Source organism: Lutjanus erythropterus, chromosome 9 (genome assembly GCF_056507025.1).
Source record: "Lutjanus erythropterus isolate fLutEry1 chromosome 9, fLutEry1.hap2, whole genome shotgun sequence".
NCBI classification, from domain to species: domain Eukaryota; kingdom Metazoa; phylum Chordata; class Actinopteri; order Lutjaniformes; family Lutjanidae; genus Lutjanus; species Lutjanus erythropterus.
Window position 1 is genome coordinate 38,595,167 of NC_139325.1, and position 22,604 is coordinate 38,617,770.

Here is a 22,604-nt window from a genome sequence, read left to right on the forward strand (position 1 = left end):
GTGCTATCAAAGATCGTCTATTAAGATAGCTGTACATTGCTGTCACCATGGATACCAATATATCCCAGACCTGTGGTGGTTAGTTTAAAAAAAGACGCATGAAAATTTACGATTCCGTCGTCAAAGTTGAGATTTTGTTTATGTGTTCTATGTGTTTGATAAAATTCGTTGAGCAAACTCTGAAGCGTAAGATATGATAGAGCACCAGCCGTTGTTAACGTGGTCCAAAATCTTTTACGCTCGAGGCAGAGTGAGCCCTCTTGTTCTGTTTTCACCCATCTTTGATAGCATGCTAGGCTACCTGGTGTTAGCACACCTGCTAGTAGAGAGGAAAGCTGGGGAATTATGGTGTGAAGTAGTAACTCTGACGTTAGTTTTAAACTCTGAATTTACGAGACAAATGTATTTATTAATTTCCGTTAACAGCTCCTATTTTAACGTTATTCTAGCTCGCCTAGAAACTGTTTAATTAGCGGTTAGCTTGTTTTATTTAGTTAGACTAGGTTGGCTAGTTAAGTTAGCTATGTTTACAGAGCTCAACAGTATATTGAACATCACTCCCGACTGCTTCACACAGGTGAGGATTTATCATTTTTAATAGATATAGCCTGATAACATGCACTGTAACGGTGACATTAATGTTACAGGTTGTTGTAGCTATTATGTCTAAGTTCCTGGTATGTCTGTAAGAGTCTTCAGCTACAAAATGACACAGCAGTATAATGCATAATATCACATGTGTAACTTCCCAACCTACAGGGAGAATATATCCTGGTGTCAGACAGACAGAGTGATGCCTCTTTCCTCATTCACCACTTCCTGTCTTTATACCTACGAGGTACGTTTGATCACCTGTTGTCACATTGAGAAAGCAGTAAATTCAGGTGTGATACAGTTTATTTAGCCATGTCTCTCTTTTTAATTTCAGCACGCTGTAAAGTGTTGTTCGTGGGTCTGGTGCAGTCCTTCAATCATTACAGTGCTATCAGTCAGAGATTGGTGAGTTTCCACTGATGTCATCCTTGTGCTGTGATCTGATTTATCATTTACACAGACCAGGGTGTTATTTGAGGACCTCATGACATGAACAGTAGTGCAAAATATGGATTTTTTTTCAGCTGACACGATAACTGATATCATCAGTATTTTTCTCTCATTGCCAGTACAGATAAGATAACTAATAATTTCCCATGTTTTTATTATAAAAATAAGTTTGTATAACCTGTAGTTTATGTACACCTGAGGGTAAGAAAGGTTGAGATGTAGTGAGCAAAACTGGATGATTTAATAATCCATATCTCTGACTTAAACAAAAGAACAATTTTTACTCTTAAAATTTACTTTGTCTAGTAAAATACGTAAAAAAACAAACTTGTATATGTGTATACTTTGGCTTTTATAGAGCATCATGCATATGAATTCAAGTTAAATGCTTCGACAAAGGCTAATTTGTCTGCTGTGGCCATTTATCAATTAAAAGTTACATCAAATGCATAATCACATAAAAAAGACAACTAAATACTTACAGACAAATAGCTCCTACACTGTCAAATTATATATTTATAGGCTACAGTTTGTCAGTATTATACATGATATAAATTTCCCATTATGCAAATTCTTATCATGTATGTTTAATGAAAAGTTGCAGTCAAATAACGGTGAGTTTATTTTGCACTCATTCAACAGAATTATATCCTCCATTATCCACCATATCGGTCTCCTTTGCAAAAAAAAACAGTTGAACATTAAAAAAGGTCATCTGCTCCCTCCATGATTCTTGTTTCTCATCACTATGGTATTATAATGTCATTTTTGGTCACAGGAATAGCGCTAGTGAGGTTGGATTATTGGTCATAATTGGTTGCTTGAAATGTAAGCATTCTCAAACTTTGAACTCCAGATAAGTGCAGGATAAAAAGCCTAAAAATAACGTGTGTTACAACAATTTGCCACATGTTACCTGCTCTGTCAAATATTGATGATAGGAGGCACACACACACACACACATACACCAGACAGGACAGTTTCTACCCTCAGGCTGTGAGACTCCTCAATCTTCTTGTACAACTCTGTGTTGTACAATGACAAGTAAATTAACCTTGTAAAATTGAATCTATGTGTATGCATAACTAGCAATGTTAGCCTTTAGCTTGGTGTGGACATTGAATCTGTGTATTTGTATTTGACATGTATGTCCTCAGGGTGTAAGTCTGGCACAAGCAAAAGAAAAAGGTCAGCTGGTTTTCCTAGAGGGACTGAAGGAGTCGCTGTCAGTTTTGATTCCTCAAGAAACCAACACACAAAGTCAAGCCATGGATTTCCTCAGGTACAAACAAATATTTTTTTTTGCTTGTTGCAACTTTATTTTTGTTTTGTCATCATATGTTATCACTGTTGTCACATCTCTTTGTAGCCACACTGTAAATGAAATTAACTTTCCCATGTATTTCCAGACTTCCTTCTACTTTGTTGCTTCTCTCTCATCTCTCTCATGATCTCCATCTCCCTCCTGTGTCTGTTTTCAGGGATCCTGCTGTTGGCCTGAAGAGCCTGTATGAGTTCGTCCGGTCCAGTATAAACAGCTCTGGTGGCAGGGGAGAGGGGGCAGATGGGGCAGAGGAGTGGGGACCCCCGGTGCTGCTGGTGGATGACCTCAGTGTGCTGCTGAGTCTGGGGGTCAGTGTTGGAGACGTGCTGGACTTCAGCCACTACTGCCGAGCCACCGTCTGCTCCCAGCTGCAGGTTTGCCTCTTGCTGTCAAAGCATGATTGTGTTTCTGTCTGTGCTGTAACTCTCGTCGTCAAAATCTCTCCACCAGCTTTAATTTGCTTTTATTTGAGACATTTTATGGGATGCACTGAGATGCCGTACGATATGTTCAATAAAGAAAATAAAGGGAACAGCTTTATTAAAAAAAACTCTGTCTTATCTCCAGGGCAATATGGTGATACTGGCACGCTGTGATGGGGAAGAGGAGGAGGATGACGGAGATGATGAAGGCTCAGAGAGACTTCTGAAGGGCCTCACCCACCAGTGCAGCCTCACTCTTCACGTACAGGGTCTCCCGACTGGCTTCTGCAGGGACATCCATGGGCAGGTGTGTGTCACTCTGACTGTATAGCCTTTCTGTTTTATATTCCTTTAGATATCAGTTCCAGTAGTCCCCATATCTTTTTTTGTCTCCCAGAATTCCAAGAGGTAGACAGGTGTGCAGGACCGTATCAAACAGTCTTCAACTGAGATAGCTTGTAACAGATTGCTCACTCAATTTATTAGAATTGGAACTGAATTTTAGACCAGACCTGCACATGTAGGTACTCAGTCGTGGCCACACCGCTTTTTGTGGGATAGAAAAACAAAGATCCGACAAGTGTCAATGCAATTTGACATATGTTTGGATTAAAAATTTGACAAGTTTGTACTAATTCTTTTCATTTTAAACCTTTGCTCTGTAGTCTTTTTTTTTTTACACGTCTTATAATAATTTTGCTACCTAGCCTGAACTTTAGCGGTTGTGATACCTTAAAAAAATTAAGGTTGATCAGTCAGCTGTCATGCACTTTCAGTCTTCCCCGTCCAAGTGGATCAGTAACACAGACAATCATTGCTTATTCTGACATCTCTACAAATCTGATTAAATCACCAGGCATCGTCAGGTTCAGTGCTGTCTGTAAATAAACAACCTGTTAATAGCAAACTGTTTGGTCCAGGTGAAACTGAGATTCAGTCAGAGACAACAGTCTGTTGCTGCTACACTGTGTGACTGTATTCCTGCAGCCTCCCACTCAGTCCATCAGTAGTAACTGTCACCACTATTGTTTAGCTGTTTACCACACTGACAGTGAATATTCATGTATCTCATGTGTCTCAAATCTGGTGTGAAAGGCTTTGTTATTAATACAGTCGTCTCTAGATTCTTATTCTGCATAGTTTAAATGACAGAAGCTAATTCATATTCATTGTCATCTAAAATGAATTTACACAGCTGCCAAAATAGAGAATCGCTGTTCTCTGGAGACTCATAAATTCATACTGCTGCACGAGGAAGCAGAGATCTAGATTAGATCTGAACCTGCTACAAAACAGCTTTTCTGCATTTTCTTTTTTTTCTCTTCATGTGAAAGCACAATTTCTTTCAACCATAAGGGGGCATGGCATTGGCACTTGATGGTCTATAGATGAAAACTAAATCTTCACTTATGTTCATAAATATGAACAAACATAACCATCACCTGCATCATCAGTAGCCTAGATTTAGTCATGGTGCTGTTTGTGAACATTCAAACCTTTACAGTATTAATAATCAACTGAAATCACAGCACTTATGATAAAAATAACTGACAGGTGACAAAAATGGCATAAGGTCTGTAAGAACCTACAGATATCTGCAAGGTATATATTGCCCCAGTGCAAGACACAGATGATGAATTCCTGCAATAAAAATGTAAATAAACCAAGAGTTTTTCTCTCTGTTTGCAGGTTGAAGTGTGTTGGAGGAGGAGACAAGGCGATGGGCAGCACACACAGAAGAAACTCTTTCAGTACAAAGTCCATGACAAAGGAGCCTCCTTCTTTGCTCGCGGGACATCCAGTGCTGTTCTCTAGTTCCACCTTACAGCCTTCTTGTTTGCCTTTTCACTCTTTTACACATGACAGCTGACTGTTAACCTGCCAAAGTGGTTGGTGAACTTGACAACTTTACCAGCTGTATGGCGAAGCTTTACATTTTGATACTTGCTGGTGTGAATGACTCAGTCTGGACAAGGAGGACAAGGAGATCCGGCCAGCTGGTAGCCTGGAGCCAGATCTCTGAAACACTGCTCACTTCAAAGATTTTTTTTTTTTTTTTACAGCTATTCAAATAGGAATAGCAATTCAGTCTCATTACTAGGCTGGTCTGATGAAAGTGTGACTACAGACTCATGCTGTTGTCAATATTCGGTTGCTAGATGAAACAGTTTTTGTGTGTTAACAGCATTTTGTGAATGCAGACTGTTTACATTTGTGATGGTTTGTGAACATTAATGGAGGATGGACTGACTGAAATGTGGCAGAGTTAATAATAATAATGATAATAAAGAAATAAGAGCCTTTCCACCCAGAATTGTTTTAACATTTAATGGAGTTGTCACTAGATGTTAAAGAGATAGTTCACCCTAAAATCAGAAATACATAGTTCTCCTCTTACCTGTAGTGCTATTCAGTCATCTAGATAATTTGAGTGCGAGTTGCAGAGTTTCGGAGATGTCTGCCTTCTCTCAGATATAATGGAACTCGATGGCACTCGGTTTTTAAAGCACCAAAGAAATACGTTTGAAAAATTCAACAGCAATGTCTCTGTCCAGAAATCATGACCCGGTTACTTAAGATGTTTGACAGAGCTTGTGACCAGTTTCATGAAGGAACTATTTTCTTTCTACTTAACTACACACACCAACAGTATCAGTGAGAATAATGAAGCGTGCATCTACTCATATACAAGAGGTTACAGTTAATGTTTACATCTGTTCACCTACATAAACACACCGTACAGTACAGTATAGCAGTACACAGCAAGCAGTTACCTTTTCATCAAATTACCGTATGTAGTTTTTCTTTTGTTCTGAAATCTGCTGCAACAACTTTGTAGTTGACGGTCACTTTGCACTGACATGAATAGACTGGAAGTTGGGAATATCGACTTCCAACTTGCAATGGATTGCAGCATCGGCCTCTCCATGAGTAGATAGATACATACATGAAACTGCTCACAACAAGGTCTCTGGATTATCTTGAGTAACCAGGTCATGATTTCTGGAATGAAACATTGCTGTTAAAGTTCTTAAGTGTATTTTTTGTGCCATCTAGTTTCATTATATTGGCAAGAAGGCAGACAGCTGCACATCTGATATCGCCCAAACTCTGCAACTCACGCCAAAACTATCTAGATGGATTAGTAGCCTTACAGGTAAAAGGGAAAATATGTATTTTTGACTTGTGAACTGCCTCTTTGTTAGACATGGGGAAAATGTTGTCATTTTCATGTGTGCACACTAGAGGTCGCCCTGTCCCTGCTCACCACTCTGCAGGGTGAGAGGTCGAAGGGGAGAGGTCTCTGAGGGATTTGACAACCAGTAGATTTGAAACGCTGCTCTTGCATGTCAGCATCACATTGGAGGCGTACAAGTTAGCCTTTAGCTAATTCCCAAAGCAAAGGAATAACACGGTGGTGGTTCATCAGTTTACCCAGGAGGACCACAGCAACAATAACATTTGGGAATCTCTGAAGTTTGTCCAGGCAAGTGTGTGAACAGTTAATAAGTCGTTAGCATTAGCTGCGGTGCGAAAGTTAGCTCCGTGGCGGAGGAAAGCATGGGGGCTGTTGAATTGCCTAATGACATGTTAGCTAACTTACTGAGCGTTGTAATGGCCATGACAGCGAGACTGCAGTTATTGCGCTCAAACGCATCGCTTTTGTTTTGCAAAATCAAACCTGAGTCCCGGACATCCCAAACCACACTTTGCTACCCAACGCCATCACCGTGCTAAGCAAGCTAACTTCAGCGTTAATTAGTTAGGTATTTGGCAGCGTTGTTAACGTTACCTATAAACTATTCTTTCGTAGTGACAGCCATGTTAGTCGGGTGTTAGTAACGCTAGTCTTTAGTAGCACGTATGACCTCAGTTTTGTTAGCCACAAGCTTTTCTATGTGATTTATAAAATACATATCGATCGGGTTCACTGGGTTCGTTGAGGAGCTAACGTGGGAGTGTATTGAAGGGAACCCTTGATTTGCGAAACCCTCGCGAGATTTGTACGCATCTGTACATTTTGTTTAAACTGAAGATATGTTATATTGTATCAATCATGTATTTAAATTCAAATAGGTTTAATTACTGAAAAACGCTTGGAAAATGATTAGGGAAAGATAATGAATAGGGCTAAATCAATCACTCGCGAGATCTTTCGCGGGGCTGGGGTTCCCTTTTAGAAACAACTAGCTAATATAGCTAGGCGCTTGCTAGCTATTGTAGCCTTTAGCTTGGAGCCATCCCAAGTTGTTTTCAGGTACACAAAAGGTACAACAGTTTAGAGGTGTGGATATATTTAATTGTCGGCTTGAACATAAGAAATGGTGTAGTGTTTAAATTTGCCGATAGTTAAAACATGTTTTGGTTATGGAGCGCTGTGCATGTGGGAGATCACTCACGTACGTAAGCAAGCTAACAATTAGTGGATTTGTTGTTAATTTCTGTAGTTCATGAATTTTGTTGAAGTCTCAAACTTGAGTGCTAGCATTTAATTCAGACTGATATTAAATTCTTAAAATTAGTGTCATTTAATGGAAGTTGGAGACATGCAAAATGCTAACGTTAGCTAAGCTAGCTGTTTTCATTAACGCTACTGTAGTTAGTCAGCTAGCCGGTTGACACTTGACAGCAGATTCAGTTATGAAAATAACTTCGTCCAGTAAGCACTAACAACGAGGCTTATTTATGTGTTAACTTTGAAAATATGAGTGGCATTGAACTATAAAAAAATAAGACCATTATATGTATGCGAGAGCTCAATGGTTTCAACAGCCTCTCATGACAAACTATAGAATTGTTGACGAAGGCCATGAACTGTTTTTGGTTCTGGTGTTGCCAGAAACATAGATACTGATCTGACAAATGCCTTGTGGTGACTGATTTAAATTAATGTGGTTTTCGAAATGTCAACTGACAGGCAAAACCTGTGGCGGATTACTCAATCTCATGCAAATCCTCCTGTTCTGTCTTTACATTTGGTCAAATTCTCCCCCATGAGAAAAGTAGAACTACCCTTTATTTATTTTAGGACCATCCTAGAGCCCTTGTTTGTCTCTCCTGTGCATCCCAGGCCGTGGCTGAGGGAGCCACTATGTGAGCTTGTTCCTGGCAGGTGATGTTGCGACAGGGTTGCATCAGCCCCATCATCTCTGCATGTGTTCACTGTCTTGTAATAGCTATGTCATCATATTGGCTGGTTTTATGTGCTCTAGATTGCAAAGCTGACAAAACTATAACTGATAAATATAATTGATAAGGGTGCATAATAAATGATTGGCAGATAATGGGGAAATAATATTATTATTGATTATTCTGACAATTAAATTATAGTATGTCTGATTTGACAGATTATGTCAAAGCATTTTGCCCCATAAAAAGTATATTAGTGATGTTTTATGATGTTCTTTACTTGGAAAAAAACAAAACTTTTGAAGAGTCAGAACTGTTCTTTGTTTTTGTTGTAATAGTGACGTCAGTTGGATTTGGTCTTGGGTCTGGTGTTTTTGCTCAGTACATTTTACACTTTCTTAACCTCAGGTGTGCATGAACTATAGATTGTATTAACTTCTTTTTGAATTACAAAAATTTGAAATTATTGGTGATCTGTATTAGTCATGAAAAGGAGATAATTATCAGTTCTTAAAATATATATATATAATAATGAATTTTAAAAATCCTCTAAAGAATTTGCCAGAAATACAGAAAGTTTGATGCGGAAATGGACTGCCTATTACACATCATTCATTATTACTCTATAGTTACTGATTGACAGGACATTTCCCATTTGTCAACAGCTCTGGTTGTAAAAGGCCGTGCTGCTGTAATCTGCTCTTCCACATTGAGCTTGGGTCTGCATGAAGAGCAGGACTAATGGGACTCACCGATCAGAGGAGCATGCCTCCACATTATGCAACTATGGGATTATATGTTGATGGAGTTGTGTTGTGGAAAAAGGACACATCCTAAAGCTGTCCGGAATTTTTGTGGATTATTTTTGAGTTTTTGTGTCATGGTGAACCACTTTATGTTTTAATAACACATATAAATGCATGTCATGATACAGAAAGTTGCTCAATATGTCATTGGAAGCTATAAACCCAGGAGATGCCTTCAAGCTGGGCATTTTAGGAAGTGTTGAAAAGAGGTAAGCTGGTATTTTTGCTGTTTGCCCAATTTCCCATTCCAGTTGTTTTAAGTGTACAGTCTTAGTTTTGAAATAGCTTTGATGCAGGTCATTCATAGACACCATTTTTCTTACAGTAATGTTGTAGACGTGTGTTTTTATAAATCTACCCTTATCTGCAAGCCTCCTAATTAAGCTGCAGAGACCCACAATGATCTCCCTAACTGAATTTGTGCTTGCAATGTGAAACACTCAGTCTGTCATGTCTGTAGCTGTGTTTTTGTTTGCAAGTAAGTGTGCTGGCTTCTCACGTGGGAGGCATATAGACTGCTCTTTGTTAGATTATTAGTTGCCTTGCACGTATGCGCAAAAGCACAGGGATTTTTAACTGAGACATTTTCCATGCCGGTGTCATTAAGATTCATTTGTGGTTTGTTGAGTTTAAGCAGAAATGTTATTTTTATTCCCTCATCCATAGTAGCTGCTTTATCCCACTAAACACCATCCGGCCAGACGAAAAAGGATTTCTAAACAATTGCTGGTTACCTGCCAAAGTGGCTGAAGAGAACACAAACTCACCAGCCTGAAACAACAGCTTACCTGCGCTCGGCCGGTGGCTGGTGTTAATTTTCCACCCTGTTTGTGAAGTTTTAATTCTCTCTCAAACTTGTCATGTGTTTGAGATGTGAATGTCTTGGCATGCTACAACGTACAGGATAGACTGCCTACGGGCTGAGAACAAACAAAGGAGGAGGGAAGCAGTGGGGGGTGGCCATAGGGCCCTGAGCCCTGCTCGTTGAGTTTCCGATCGGCTCAATCCCGGATTAGTTCACTGACGGAGATGCTGCTGAGCCTTTGCCAAATCAGGTCTCGCTGCTACACCCACGTACACCACAGCACGCAGTATACTGGACAGACAGCTGAGAGATGGAGGCATTCATTGAAAGTTTTACCTCCTTAGACAGCGAGCAGGACCAGAACCTGGCTGAGAGTCGACTTTCCTACAGAAACAGGGAGCAGAAAGGCTTTACTTCAAAGCCCTTTTTGACCTTTGCAGAACCCATTGTGCAAGCTTGCCAGGACGTTGCTGTTTTTACTGTATAGGGTATTTATAACAGCAGATCAAGAGACTCCTGAGGCGAATTCCTCCCAGGGAATGTTTCCGTTGCTCCCGGGGGGACAAGCCAAGCAGTCGCACACTCTGCCTGAATCAAGAGGAGAACACTATGTTAACCACAAGGCAACGCTTAAGCTTAAAAAGCCCAGTGCTGCCGCTTTCAGGGGACAGAAGCGGCCACGAGTCAGAGAGATAACCTGGTCTCCCATTAGCAGGTATGGTCTCCGAACAGTTTAAGACTTGTATGATGGATGCAGCGTGGCAACAGCTGATGTGACAGGGGTGTGTGGTTGTGTTTTGTCATGATTGACACGTAATTTCATGAGAAGCAGAGGCAAGAGAGAGCTGGGAAGGTGGTAGTGGTTAGCAGAAGTGGATACTGTACAAATCCAGGTGCTGTATGTGTGCCAGCACCGCCAGTTAAATATTGTAACAGAGCAGTGTGTAACTACAAACACTGATAGGCAGCGCTGAACCTGTGTGCTGAGTAAACACAGAGACAAGAGCTGAGATTGGGCTGAGAAGTCAACAGGAGATTGCGTTGATATGGGAAACTGAGGGAACCGATTTTGTTTGAAGTTTGGTGAACCACCCATAAGGCAAAAATTTCATCTTAAATCAGTGTTCAGACTGCTGGCAGTCACAGAGCCACGGTGCTGTAGGTCTATAATTTTGAGAATGCCTGGACATCAATTCGGTATTAACAGTTTCATGACTTTCAGGTTTAATTTATTTTGTATGTGATTCTGTGTATGTTTCCCAAAACAAAGTAAGAGAAATATAATGGCCTTGTAAAACCTTGTAATGGCCCCTCGCCTGACTGATATGCTGGATGCCACACTTATTTCAAGCGGCGTACAGGCCCTCCTCACCCACGTGGCTGATACAAACACACACGTCAAGCGAGATTGATAAGACAGAGAAGTGATGAGTATCATTCTGGCTCACATAAAATCATTTTTGAACATTTCTGTCTGTGCTGGCAATTATTTGTCAAATAGGAAATCTGCCATGGCTTTTGCTCTGTTGTTTGTTTTGTCAGGTGACAGTTAAGTGGTTTTGGCGCACAACTGTTCTGAAATGAGCAGACTCACGATCACTCAGGGTTTAAATCACAAGATTCTTATTTTCAAAATAAAGACAAATCTTAAAGATGAAAATATAGATAATATTAGATCATTGAACGCTGAATTGATATGTTAATCCCGGTCAATGTGTTGTTACATTGATCTGACTCACTGTCACTAATGAGGAATCGGGATTAGGGCTGCAACTGACAGTTATTTTCATTATTTATTAATCGTTTGGTTTATAAAATGTCATCCAGCACAGTGACCATCACAATTCCCTAAAGACAAATATTCCATGTCTTATTTGTCCATCCAACAGACTAAACCCCAAAGATAATCACTTTGCAATGACATTAAACAAAAAGCATCAAACCCTCACATTGGAAAAACTTGCAACAGTGACCATTTGAAATGATTGATTATCAAAATATTTGCAGAACTTGCTGATTAAATTTCTGTCAATCGACTAAATATTTAATTGGCTAATTCTTTTCAGGCCCAGCTTTCCATTGTAAAATGAATGTTAATTTGTGAATATGTGAATCAACTAATCATTTCAGCAGTAGTAGTAAATACATCAATTAAATGCTATATTCTTCCACTTTGGTTGGTTTATCCTACTGTGCTTTCATACCTGCATGGAAGTGGGATTTGCCTGTTGTCCAATAACTCTTAAGAGAGAGCGGGAACCTGGTGGTTGTTTTTCAGCCAGGGGTGATTGATGAGACGTGCACATCTGTTAGTGTCAGTGAAGCTGCCCAGCCAGAGTTACATGTTTCCTGCTGGTGGGAATGTGTCCACACCTTTTTTTGCTGGTGAATGGGCTGTGTGTCTAAACGCCGTCTAGCATGTGACCCCTGTTTGAGCTGGTATGAAGGAAAAACACCATGCATTTAGTCAGCAGCACATGTGCTAACACATGGAGAATACAACAAATTAGGTGTTCAGGACAGAGCTTCTCTATAAGAGCTGGCCACTGTGTGTGTTTGTGTTTTCCTGTGTATCTGTGGAGATGTACCACAGCATTTTCCTGACGAGATGCATGATTACATTTACAAAACCTTGCCTCGAGGCTACAGGTTTGTTTTACATAGGACTCATTCCTTCTCACAGCTAAATGATTTCTGAAATTGAGCAGGAGTTTACGAACTTATTCCGTTCCATCAAAACCTCTAAGTAGGAATGGAAATGAATAATTCTGTAAATTATCAGTCAAGAGAAGTTTTTTGTTTTTTTTGAGCAACCATTAGTCTATAAAAAATGGCAATTCTCTGCAACATGTTTAGTCTTTAAAAAAAACAACTGCCTTGCAACTCTCAAAAAAGTACTAGTCATAAAGGTATGAAAGGAGATGAGTCTAAGTGTATATGAAGCTGCAAATGATTTATTGATTATTAAAACTTTAATAGCTACATAGATAGTTTTTACATTCGTCAAAAGTTTGCTTTGCGTATAACCACTGATACTTATACCAACTGCCTGTGAGGTACATGTGGAGGTGAATGTGTGTGGGGAAACAAAACAGTCCCTCATAGACATTGCTGTAGCTTTTACCGTGTGAAAGACAAACCAGTTACTGTAAGTTTTTAAATGATCTGTTAAACTATTTTTGGCTCCTCCAGGTCCCTGGATGCCCCGCGGCGCAACATCCTCGGCCGCGCAGTGCTTCCCAATGGCCGGGAGTTGACCCCGCCCACCAGGATGACGCTGCGCGAGCAGCTGAGAGAGAAGATCTCGGCAGCCTTCTACCGCCACGGGCTGCTGTGTGCCTCTTACCCAGTACCCATCATCCTCTTCACCTCAGCCAGCATCCTCACCTGCTGGTAGGTGTTCAGTCTGGTGAAATTTTATTTGTTCAACTGCTAGAAATATAGAGCATTAGTAGAAATTGTAGTGTTGGAAATCCTTGAAAATTCAAACAAATACAAGCTATCTACTGCGGCTGCTCAGAGTAACGGACGACACCCTCAAAGAATATAAACTAATTAAAACTACATACTTTCTTCCTAGTCGTAGTACTCTTTGGATGGATTTTTGGAGATGGAGTTGTCTGCCTTGTCACAAATATAAGGAGACTAGATGGCTCTCAACAGCAGTGTCTCTTTCCAGAAATCATGACTTGGTTGCGCACAGACCTTGTTGTGGGCAGTTTAATGAAGGAACTACTTTCTCTCTACTGGATGTAAACGTTAATGGCACCCTCCTTAGCTGAGCTGTAACCTCTTGTCCATGAGTAAATGCACGCTTCCTTCTGCATGGTGATCCGGTTGTTTGGTGTAGCTCTGTAGAAAGAAGATTGATTTATTTTGCACTGTGGATCATTATGCAGGAAGGGTGTGATAGGTTTCTTTTGACATTTTTACACACTTCATTTGCCTTTACTTGTCCCACTGGTCCACTGTGGCAACCCCTAATAGGGAGGAGCCGCTGTTAAGGCCCCGGTATACTCCATCAGACCTTGTCTGATGCTTGTGCAGCTTTGGGAAAACCCCCTCCTCCCTACACACTTTCTAACATCTAAATCGGGAGCAAGCTGTGTTTGACAGTTTCTGTAATTACTTTCTCAAACTGACAATCTGATATTTGCACCCACTTCACAGATAAAAGAGCAAGCAGGGTTTGAACTTGTCTCTCAAGCTCGGTTTTTTCACTTTTTTCGTGAACAAACAAGTGCAACTTCTATGAATGCTTTCCAGGGTAGACTCTCTGAAAATATGGGTTGTTATCCCAATATTTAAATATGTCATCTCTCCCCTCTCTGTGACAGTCGACTTTTCAATTTGAATGCTTCTCCTGTTCTTCACAGATCAAGTAGTCCTGTGATATACTGGATTCCAGAATAAGTAATCACACTGTTAAATGCACTTGCATTTATATTCTTTATAAGCTCTTTCACAACTATGTCTAATTCACTTTTGCGTACACATTCCTACACTGATGAAACAGCCAACAGGGGGCATTTTGGGGTTCAATGTCTTACCCAAGGACAGTCCTCCGATCAGTGGACGACCCGCTCTACCTCCTGAGCCACAGCCGCCCAAGATGACAAGAAATCTTTAGTTTTGGAGAAAATATTAAACAACACTGATCATAAGATTTATAAGTAAAGCATGAAATGCAAGCATGATTTTAATCCCACATTTGTGTAGATTGTCTTTCAGTCATATACAAATTTTTCAGTCAGTGTTCCTCATCATTCTTGGCTGCTCGATAAACGTTTCTGCTGTGAAGAGGAATCAGAAATGTATTTCCTCCAGTAAACAATGAAAGAGCCATACGCCCACGTGTGCTCAAAATCTTTAATAATAATTTAGAAATCTATTATTTGTAAGGCTGGGCAATATATCAATATTATACTGGATTGTGGTATGTGACTAGATATCGTGATAGATTTGAGCTATTGTTATGTCGTGATATGGCAGTATGGTGTTATCTTTTCCTGGTGTTAAAGGTGGCATTACAGTCAAGTGATGTAATTTTCTGAAATCACCACATTGTTGTAGAAAAAAATCTATTTGGGTTAATATTTTCTGAAAGCATCATAATAATTTCTGAAAGTCATCCCTTCAGTGTTGTCACAGGTTCAAGGTATTTGGTCAAAAATAGGGATTTTCACTCGTTTTATCATCTTAGCCGCCTCCACCCCTTGGAGTACACTACATGTAGTCAGTCATAACCTACATGATCAATAATTACTGATATTGACTGGTATGAAACTTCACTATTGTGATAGGTTTTCCAGCTATCTTGCTCAGGCCTAATTATTTGTACCCACCTTTGCTTTTCACCCCACCTTTGAGCGTGGGCACTTGGAACAGCAGTGAAAACTTTTCCGACATGGTTGGACAACACATTGTTCGAACTGGTTCTTGCAAAACCTATCCCAAAGACACAGCGTTACTGATGACTCAAAGTTGACCACAGCTTTAAAAAACTTGCCTCTAAAAAACTTTGTTTGGAGCTATTTGTCAAGTGTACAGCCAACAAGTATTTCATCCACAAAAGATAGATTTGTGCGTGTGGGACTGGCAGTCATGCTTTGTGTTAGGATTGATGTGTGACTTCAGACCTCTTAGCAGTGCCTGAATTTTAGTGCAGGCTCCATTAAAGTGTGAGAGAGAAGCAATCTTGTCATCCAGTGTAGATGGACTGAATTGTAGAGAAAGTGACTGGACAGAGGAGACCGTCTCAGCTCATCTGAACTGGCCATCTGCACACACATAACAGCCCCCTGCTGACGCCACGACACAAACATTCACTTAACACACGCACATATCTACTCTTGCTAAATCTCTGGTCAAAAGAGAGGACATAGGTCAGAGAGTTGGCCTGGCTTCATCAGTAAAGGCACTGTAAAACAATCTTGGCAATATGAAGCACACTCACACGCGCACCTGCTGTGTGCTGTCCTCACAGCACCTTACAGCGGGGGTGCCGACCGAATGGACGACTGACCACCACCCGGGGCGAAGTGAAAGAAAAGAACTTGACGATGGGGATGTTAAAGGCAGGACTAGAGAGCAGAGGGCTGTGAGAAAATGGCCCTGTTAGAATGGGAGGCCTGTCCCTCCATCTGCCTGTCAGGAGGGGGGCTGGCTCTGCACAAAAGAGGCCTTTGTGGAGGTACAGTGACCTCGGAGTATGGGGGAGGCAGAGGGAGGCATGGAAGGGTGGGAGGTTAGAGAGAGGGAGAGAAAACAGAATGAAGAGAGGGTTCTATACAATCGGCAAGCAAATTTCAAAAAGGGAAGTCTGTAACAATTATACTAACAAACAGCACAGGATAACAAATTGATCACAAATTGGCAAAGTGCATTAAATTACCTTGACTGTGGCTACCAGGGTTTCTTAATGAACCAAAAATATTTTTACACTTTTCATAATCACATAAAAGATCTCTTATCTCCATTTTGAACTGTTGCTTGAGCAAAGCATCTCTCACTCTTAGTGCATCACCCCCTTCCTCCCTTATGCACTCACACACACATCCGCCCACCCACCAAAAGCGGGTAGATTTCGGCAGCGCCGGCTAACACACTCAGTCTTAATAGCCACTTTAGTGGATGGCTGAGGAGTTTTTTACTGTCACACAGCAGAAATAAACAGTCAGTCAGTCTGCTGTCTCGGCTCTCTCTCTTCCTCCCTCTCTGTGTTAGTGTTTGTTTGCAGGAGGGTGGGGCTGCTGAGCTCCTCCACACACACTGAAAAGCAACGCAACTTCAGCAGATTGAAAAGTGACTGATGGTAGGCCACTTAGTGGCAAAGTAGCATATCCTGATCTGTAGATCGGGTATGCTGCTGGTGCCGTGGCATATACTGGTCTACAGTGGGGGTATGCCACTCGTGTTTCACTGGCACGTCATTTCTTAACGCAGATGCCACTCAAAAGTTTGGCCACTGTCTCACTGTCACTCAGATGCATATGCAAAATAATTAAAAATATCCTGGGCATTGTACACAAAGCTAATATTGAAGCTTGTGCTTAGGTAGTCTGACTAATTGATCACAGAAATTTAGAACCAACTAACCAAAAAATATTGGGATTATTTTTGGCATTTTTAATTAACAAGTAGAATATGATCACACATGACATATTAAACTCCAGGTCACAGAATATTAACCAGGCACACATGCATTTTTTTTTCACCATAAATGCTTAGAATGACTAACCAGTTAATATCATTGTGGACATGTATAGCAGCTTGTCATGAAAAAATATTGTACTTGTGAATTGTGTTAAATTCTGTTTTGTTTACCATGCTATGGAGGCGTGACTTTTTTGTCATGTCATCACTATTCATTCCTGTATGATCAATCTGACCCTCCAACAAGGTCTCTGGATTCACCATAGATGGAGAAATCCTGCAAGGTCCACCCCTTACTGTCGCACAAAATCCTGTGGGAAACACAATAGAGTATAGTATGTTTAAGACAACTCTAGCCTTCCCTTCAGTGCGATTCCCACCCATAATTTTCTCATTGCACAATACACTGTCACAGTATGCTACTGTACTTTGTGATTTAGGTTAATTTAATTGTGCCTCAAAGATTTTTCTGTGTCAGAGAAAAACTCTTTCATGTCAAGGACCAGAAAACAATAATTAACACAGTCCATTTTTGCCTTTAAGAGTAACTGGGGCAAATGGGCAGTAAAGAAAAAATAACATTTTGTGCAAGTCTGTGGTTTATCAGTGTATCAGCAACTACACTGCAGAATGGACTCTGACAGCTTTTTTGTATGATTGGGTCAAATATGTCTCCTGTATGACAGGGGCATTATTCAGCCTGCAACCCTCCTCTTTTTGAATGCATCATTATTTATATAAAGTTTTGAATACTGTTAACACTTTCATCAGGCCTACAATATTATAATTTGCTGCTGGTGCTATGTGTTTATACAAAAGGAGAGTCTTTGAAGAGGACAGGGTTTTTCTCAGGTCTCGGATTTGACTTGATTTTAGATGTAGTCAGTGAACTGTTAACTCTGCTCTGGCTTTGATTTGTCTCTGTGGTTGGCTTTTCTTGAGGGGCTGTGCTCCTACCGTAAAGCTGATAATGACATTGTACTTGAATAATGTCAGTCTGACAGGGAGGCTTAGTAAGGCTAAAAGGTTTCTTTCCCATGATGGTAGATTTACAAGAATTGGGATTAGCTGTGTTTTTGTTAATCCTGTGATGTGGGTGTGCGTGAACAGTAAGCAGAAAAAAAGAAAACAGGAAAAAAATCTCTTATCTCAGTCAGAAGGACGCTGTGTGTAAATCTTTTCAAGGTATGTCTTAGTATCTATCCATCTCTCCTGCCACCGCTTAAACCTCTGTTAGCTATGTGTCAGAGTTGCCCAACACTATTTCGAAACAAACTTTCTGCCCCTACACACACACACACACACACACATGCACACACACAGAGGAAGGACAGGTTTAAGTGCTCAAAGGGAACTTGTTTCATAAGGACCCACCCTTTTTCAGGAAGAAAAGAGAGCGGGTCTCTCCAGGTAGCACTTCATGTGGCAAGAAGCACCGGAGGCTCTGGTTTCATGTTCCCTTAAGTGTTGCACAGTGAACACTCACACACACACACACACACACACACACACACACACACACAAAAACCTTTAAGCAGAAGCTTTAACATGGCTGCAGCATCACACAATCTATTATTTACACCTTTGAAAGCAAGAATAATTTGTTGTGTATTGAATTAGTTGGAAAATGTGTAATATTGTCGATTTATTTGTATTGCATTGTTTATTTACCTGGGCGCTCCGCCCAAGTTAAGTCTATGTGTGGGAAAACTGATCGTTTTGGCTGCTTGTCAGATTTAGAAATAAACAGTCATTTAAATATTTCAGCTCCGGTAACCTTTGATGGGTGTTTGTCCTAACTAATGCCTGAATGATGAATTAGCAGATCAAAAAAAATGGCTTAATTAGATCAGTATTGTTAAAAATATATAAAACTGATAAAATCAGCTCACATAGGGAGGTTCAGTCATTCTCACACTGGTGTTTCATATCTATTATGCACCCTGTGACCTCCCCCCCTCCCTCCCTCCCTCCCTCAGCTATCCGTTATTGAGGCTTCCCCTGCCTGGGACGGGTCCCGTGGAGTTCACCACAGGGGTGCGAGACTACAGCGTCCCTTCCCATGAGCCTCAGGGAGACCTCGGAGAACGACCTGACTGGGTAGGAGAAGAGAATGCATACACATTTATATACATTGTTTAATTCATTCCTTGATCTTGAATCCTAATTCTCATCCTAACCTAAGAATTACAATCTTAAAACTGAATATTAACCCTAAAGTGAATGTCTACAACATCTCGGACCCAGAAGTAGGCATACAGGTCTCATAGGAAAGATGGAGGCTCATAAATTATGAAAGCAGAAGACACAAAAAGAACACAAAGCAGTGGCTCACTTACTTGTCAGCAGTAGTTTTAATTTCCTGTGAGCCTTCAAGGCAGGGCAGCAGGAAACTTATCAGTGTTCACAGAAGACTTTCATTGCCTGTGTTGTGGTTTAAAAAGCAACCATTAAACTGTGCTAGATCAGCTGCTGCTATTTCGTGTTGCGTCTGAATGTGTCACCTAAATATTAATGTGTCCCTGTGCGTGTTTGTGCGCTGCAGTACCGGGGTCCTCCGGTTGCCTACATCCAGCAGGTGTTGGTGAAGGCGGCGGTGTCTCCGTGGGACAGCAGTCTGGTGCCGGTGGACGTGTTTCGGTCGCCGCTGGGTCGAGCCTTTAGCCTGCTAGAGGAGATCCGCAACCATGTTCACTCAGACAGGTAAGCACACACACAGACACACAAACAGCAGGTGGCAAACCAGATGTTCATTCTTTCCACTGGAAAAAGGTTATCATCCATCAAGTATAAACAAAACTAAGAATGCAACCAGAATTTACATAATTGTAAAGCCACAACATTTAATTGACGAATTGATTATTATCACCACTAATTTTGGTAATCGATTAAGCACTTTTTTTAGTCCAAATTCTCTAATTCAGCTTCTTAAATGTGAATATTTTCAGTTTTGTTTACTCCTGTCTCCAGTAAACTTCATCATGTCACATTTGCAATATCAGTTAAAATATTAGATTGCTATTAGATATTTTTTCAAAATTGTTCCACCCCTCATAGAAGCTTTTCTTGAAATATTAGCAATGATTGATTTCTTATCAAAATAGTTGCAGATTAATTTTATAATCGATTAACTACCTTTAAGTTTAAGGCTACCTGGAGGTTTGTAAAGGAGAATCATCCACATCTTGAATGCAGCTGCTTTTTAAGATACACTAGTGTCTGTTCCCCGACACAGGTTAAGCAGTTCAAAGTCACGAACCTAAAGCTATTTTGCCTTTGGCGTGAGAGAAAGAAAGAAAAACATCTCTGACATCTATGAAAAAAATTGCAGACCGGAGAAAACAAAACAAACTGAACCATTGATCTGTTATGAACACGAAGGTCGGGCACGTGCTGTGCTGCAGCCATCTGTTTGTTTGACAGCTGTCCTATACCAGGCACTGATATGAGTGCTGTTTCAAAGGACAGTTTCTTGTTTTGCTTAGACGTTGTACATTTCAGCTTATCTTAATGACGTCTGTTCAAATCTAAAACATTTTCTCAAGACTGAATGACATGATACTTGTCTTGTCTTAATAATAGTTCCTTATAATAAAAAAAACCCTGTATACTGTTGGGTTAGATATCCAGTGTTGTACATTAATGAAATATTAATTAGTTTCACTTCTAGTATTTCTGATGCCGAATAATGAAGATAGAGTTTAATCGACTAGTCGTCTAATTGCACACACCCTATTATTTATTAATGTTCAGTTGTGCAGTTAAATTGATAGATAATTGATCATCCCTTGAGGAGCTTTTGGTATTTGTGAGCTTTGTTAATATCAAATGCTCTTCCTCTCTTCTCCCTCTTCTCCCTCTCTCTCCTCTGTCAGCTCCGGGATCCGCAGTCTGGAGACGCTGTGTCTCCAGGTGACAGACCTGTTTCCGGGGTTACGGCGGATGCAGTCGGTGCTGCCAGAGCATGGCTGCCTGCTCGTTTCTCCCGGCAACTACTGGCAGAACCAGCGGGAGCTGTTCGACTCGGACCCCGATATCCTCAAGACCATCCAGAAACACGAACCGAAAGGCCTGCACACCTCGGCCACGCTGCGAGGTAGGGATGAGGGTAGGGCTGGGGATTTTTTAATTAGGGTGCTGAAAGGACTGAATGCAGGTATCACTCGACTGGAGAAGTTTGTTGTACTGGGTTATTCTGGTTGATACCTGAAACGTATCGAGCACTGATACCCAGACCTAGATGGAAGGATAGATGTTGTGAGAGAAACTTAAAACATGGTTGTGGAGAAGTGTGCCCTCCTTTTTTGTCATAAAAAGTGAAGTTGGAGCTTTTGTTCAGAACAGAAAGAGCATGCTGAATTTTTAAGGTTGAGTTCATGTGTGTTTATGACCTGTCAAATACTTCTGTGTACAGTGTTTCCAACAGACTTATGCTTTGACCCATGACGTGAGTTAGTAGAGCATAATAAGTCTTGAGCTTTTACCCACAAAATTTGGCACTTTTCATGTAGATGTCCAGACGGAGTTGATGGTAAATGTAGTCAGTTTAAGAAATTAATTTCTCAGTGTGCTATATTGAAAGCTTAAGAAAGCTGATTTCTCCAGCTCATGCAGGTGTGCTGTGCTGGCGCAGCCTGCATGTACCAAGATACATTGCAAGTTAGCTTTTGATGCCCACGCACATGTTCCCATGTATCACCACCCTAACCTTATATGAGGGTGAAATGAGCTTTTCCCATCATTTTTCCCCCTGCCTACTTGCATGCATCTGGCACATGTCAGAATAAAAGAAAGCAACATCTCAAAAACAACACAGATTAGTGTACAAGCAGCCTGCAGCTGCACTTTGCACTGACAGAGTTGGAGGTGTAGCCAGTTCTTTGACTGAACATCGCTGTCCATCATAGCTACATTTATCTAGCAACAAGCTTAGTTTTTCTGCTGGTAACAGATATCCATGCTAAGAAGCATTTCACACAACTCTGCTGTGACAAATACAGGATGCCACAGTAACATTGCATGAACAAGGATTTTTTTATTTTCCTTCTGTGACAGCGAACGCAGTACATGACCTTTCAGTAATATTATTAAATGCTTATCCAGCCACATTATGGCTAACTACAGTAACTTAACTACCCTTTATAGTCTGAAACACTTTTCTGAGACTGTGGCAACATGCTGGCACTGGGAATTTTAAAATGTAAATGACAGAAAAACAATAATCTTATCTTTACAAATCAGGACTTGACTTGTCTTACAGAGGCACAGCTTTTAATCCTGGAAAAAATGTTGGTGTCTAAATTTGAGTTGAATTTTACTGATGACAAAAGTGCTGAATGAATGTCACTGAAACGCTAATAGTATATTAATTGTTGTCATTGACCTTTGACTGCCACCACTGTTTTTTCATTTCTAGAAAACACTTTCTAAAGTTTTCAGTTTGACTCATGCTGCAAAAGTGTGCTGTGCTCATCCTGTTTTGTGACATTAAGAGGCCTGGATGACCCACAAAAGAAAATGTATTTTATAGTCTGGTAGATGCTGCCAGTCTCTGTCTGACTGTGTTGCAGAGCATCTTTGACACAAAGTTTCCATCTTTCACGACTCACTTATTTGTAGTAATTATAATGGTGTCACCATATCAAAGTGATGAAGGTTGGTAGGGTTGTTATAAATACAACACAAAGGTGCAAAATAGTGAAGTGGAGTTTATTCAGAGGCTTTTGTACTCTTGACTGCCTTGTTGAAAGGAGCCTGCCATCATTCAGCAGGAGTAATTGTGGGGAGGTGGTGAGCAGAGGATTAGTGGTATCAGAAAAATAAGCAGCTTTCACATTGACAGAGAACAAACAGTTTCATTCCTTGGAAACTTATCGAGTTCTCTGTAAAACTTTACCCACTGACACAGTGAACCAAAT

At 40.6% G+C, this 22,604-nt stretch overlaps 2 protein-coding genes across 3 annotated transcripts in view; both read left to right on the plus strand.

Moving 5' to 3' along the window:
* Positions 1-270: 270 nt before the first annotated feature.
* On the plus strand, positions 271-5,104 carry elp6 (elongator acetyltransferase complex subunit 6). The gene is made up of 7 exons (XM_084725779.1): positions 271-577; positions 760-838; positions 929-999; positions 2,202-2,326; positions 2,526-2,742; positions 2,936-3,097; positions 4,480-5,104. Exons 1-7 carry the CDS (start codon positions 524-526, stop codon positions 4,603-4,605), a joined length of 834 nt encoding a protein of 277 aa, XP_084581905.1. The 5' UTR covers positions 271-523; the 3' UTR covers positions 4,606-5,104.
* Positions 5,105-8,595: 3,491 nt separating this feature from the next.
* scap (SREBF chaperone) overlaps positions 8,596-22,604 on the plus strand; it is a 53,791-nt gene continuing 39,782 nt past the window's right edge. Inside the window, exons 1-5 of one of the 2 annotated variants that reach the window (XM_084727559.1) lie at positions 8,596-8,935; positions 12,724-12,924; positions 18,666-18,786; positions 19,232-19,389; positions 20,562-20,782. In XM_084727559.1, the coding sequence (XP_084583685.1) occupies positions 8,868-8,935; positions 12,724-12,924; positions 18,666-18,786; positions 19,232-19,389; positions 20,562-20,782 (769 nt within the window). In that variant the 5' untranslated portion in view covers positions 8,596-8,867. Of the gene's footprint in view, positions 8,936-9,732; positions 10,247-12,723; positions 12,925-18,665; positions 18,787-19,231; positions 19,390-20,561; positions 20,783-22,604 lie in introns of those variants that run through there. The other variant, XM_084727558.1, reaches the window with a different exon arrangement.

What these genes read in the sequence shown, in the direction of transcription:
- elp6 (XM_084725779.1), top strand. Translation starts at nt 524, where the DNA reads ATGTTTACAGAGCTCAACAGTATATTGAACATCACTCCCGACTGCTTC. An exon ending in CCTGTCTTTATACCTACGAG is followed by an intron (nt 839 to 928) that starts GTACGTTTGATC and finishes TTTTAATTTCAG; the next exon opens with CACGCTGTAAAGTGTTGTTC. An exon ending in CAAGCCATGGATTTCCTCAG is followed by an intron (nt 2,327 to 2,525) that starts GTACAAACAAAT and finishes GTCTGTTTTCAG; the next exon opens with GGATCCTGCTGTTGGCCTGA.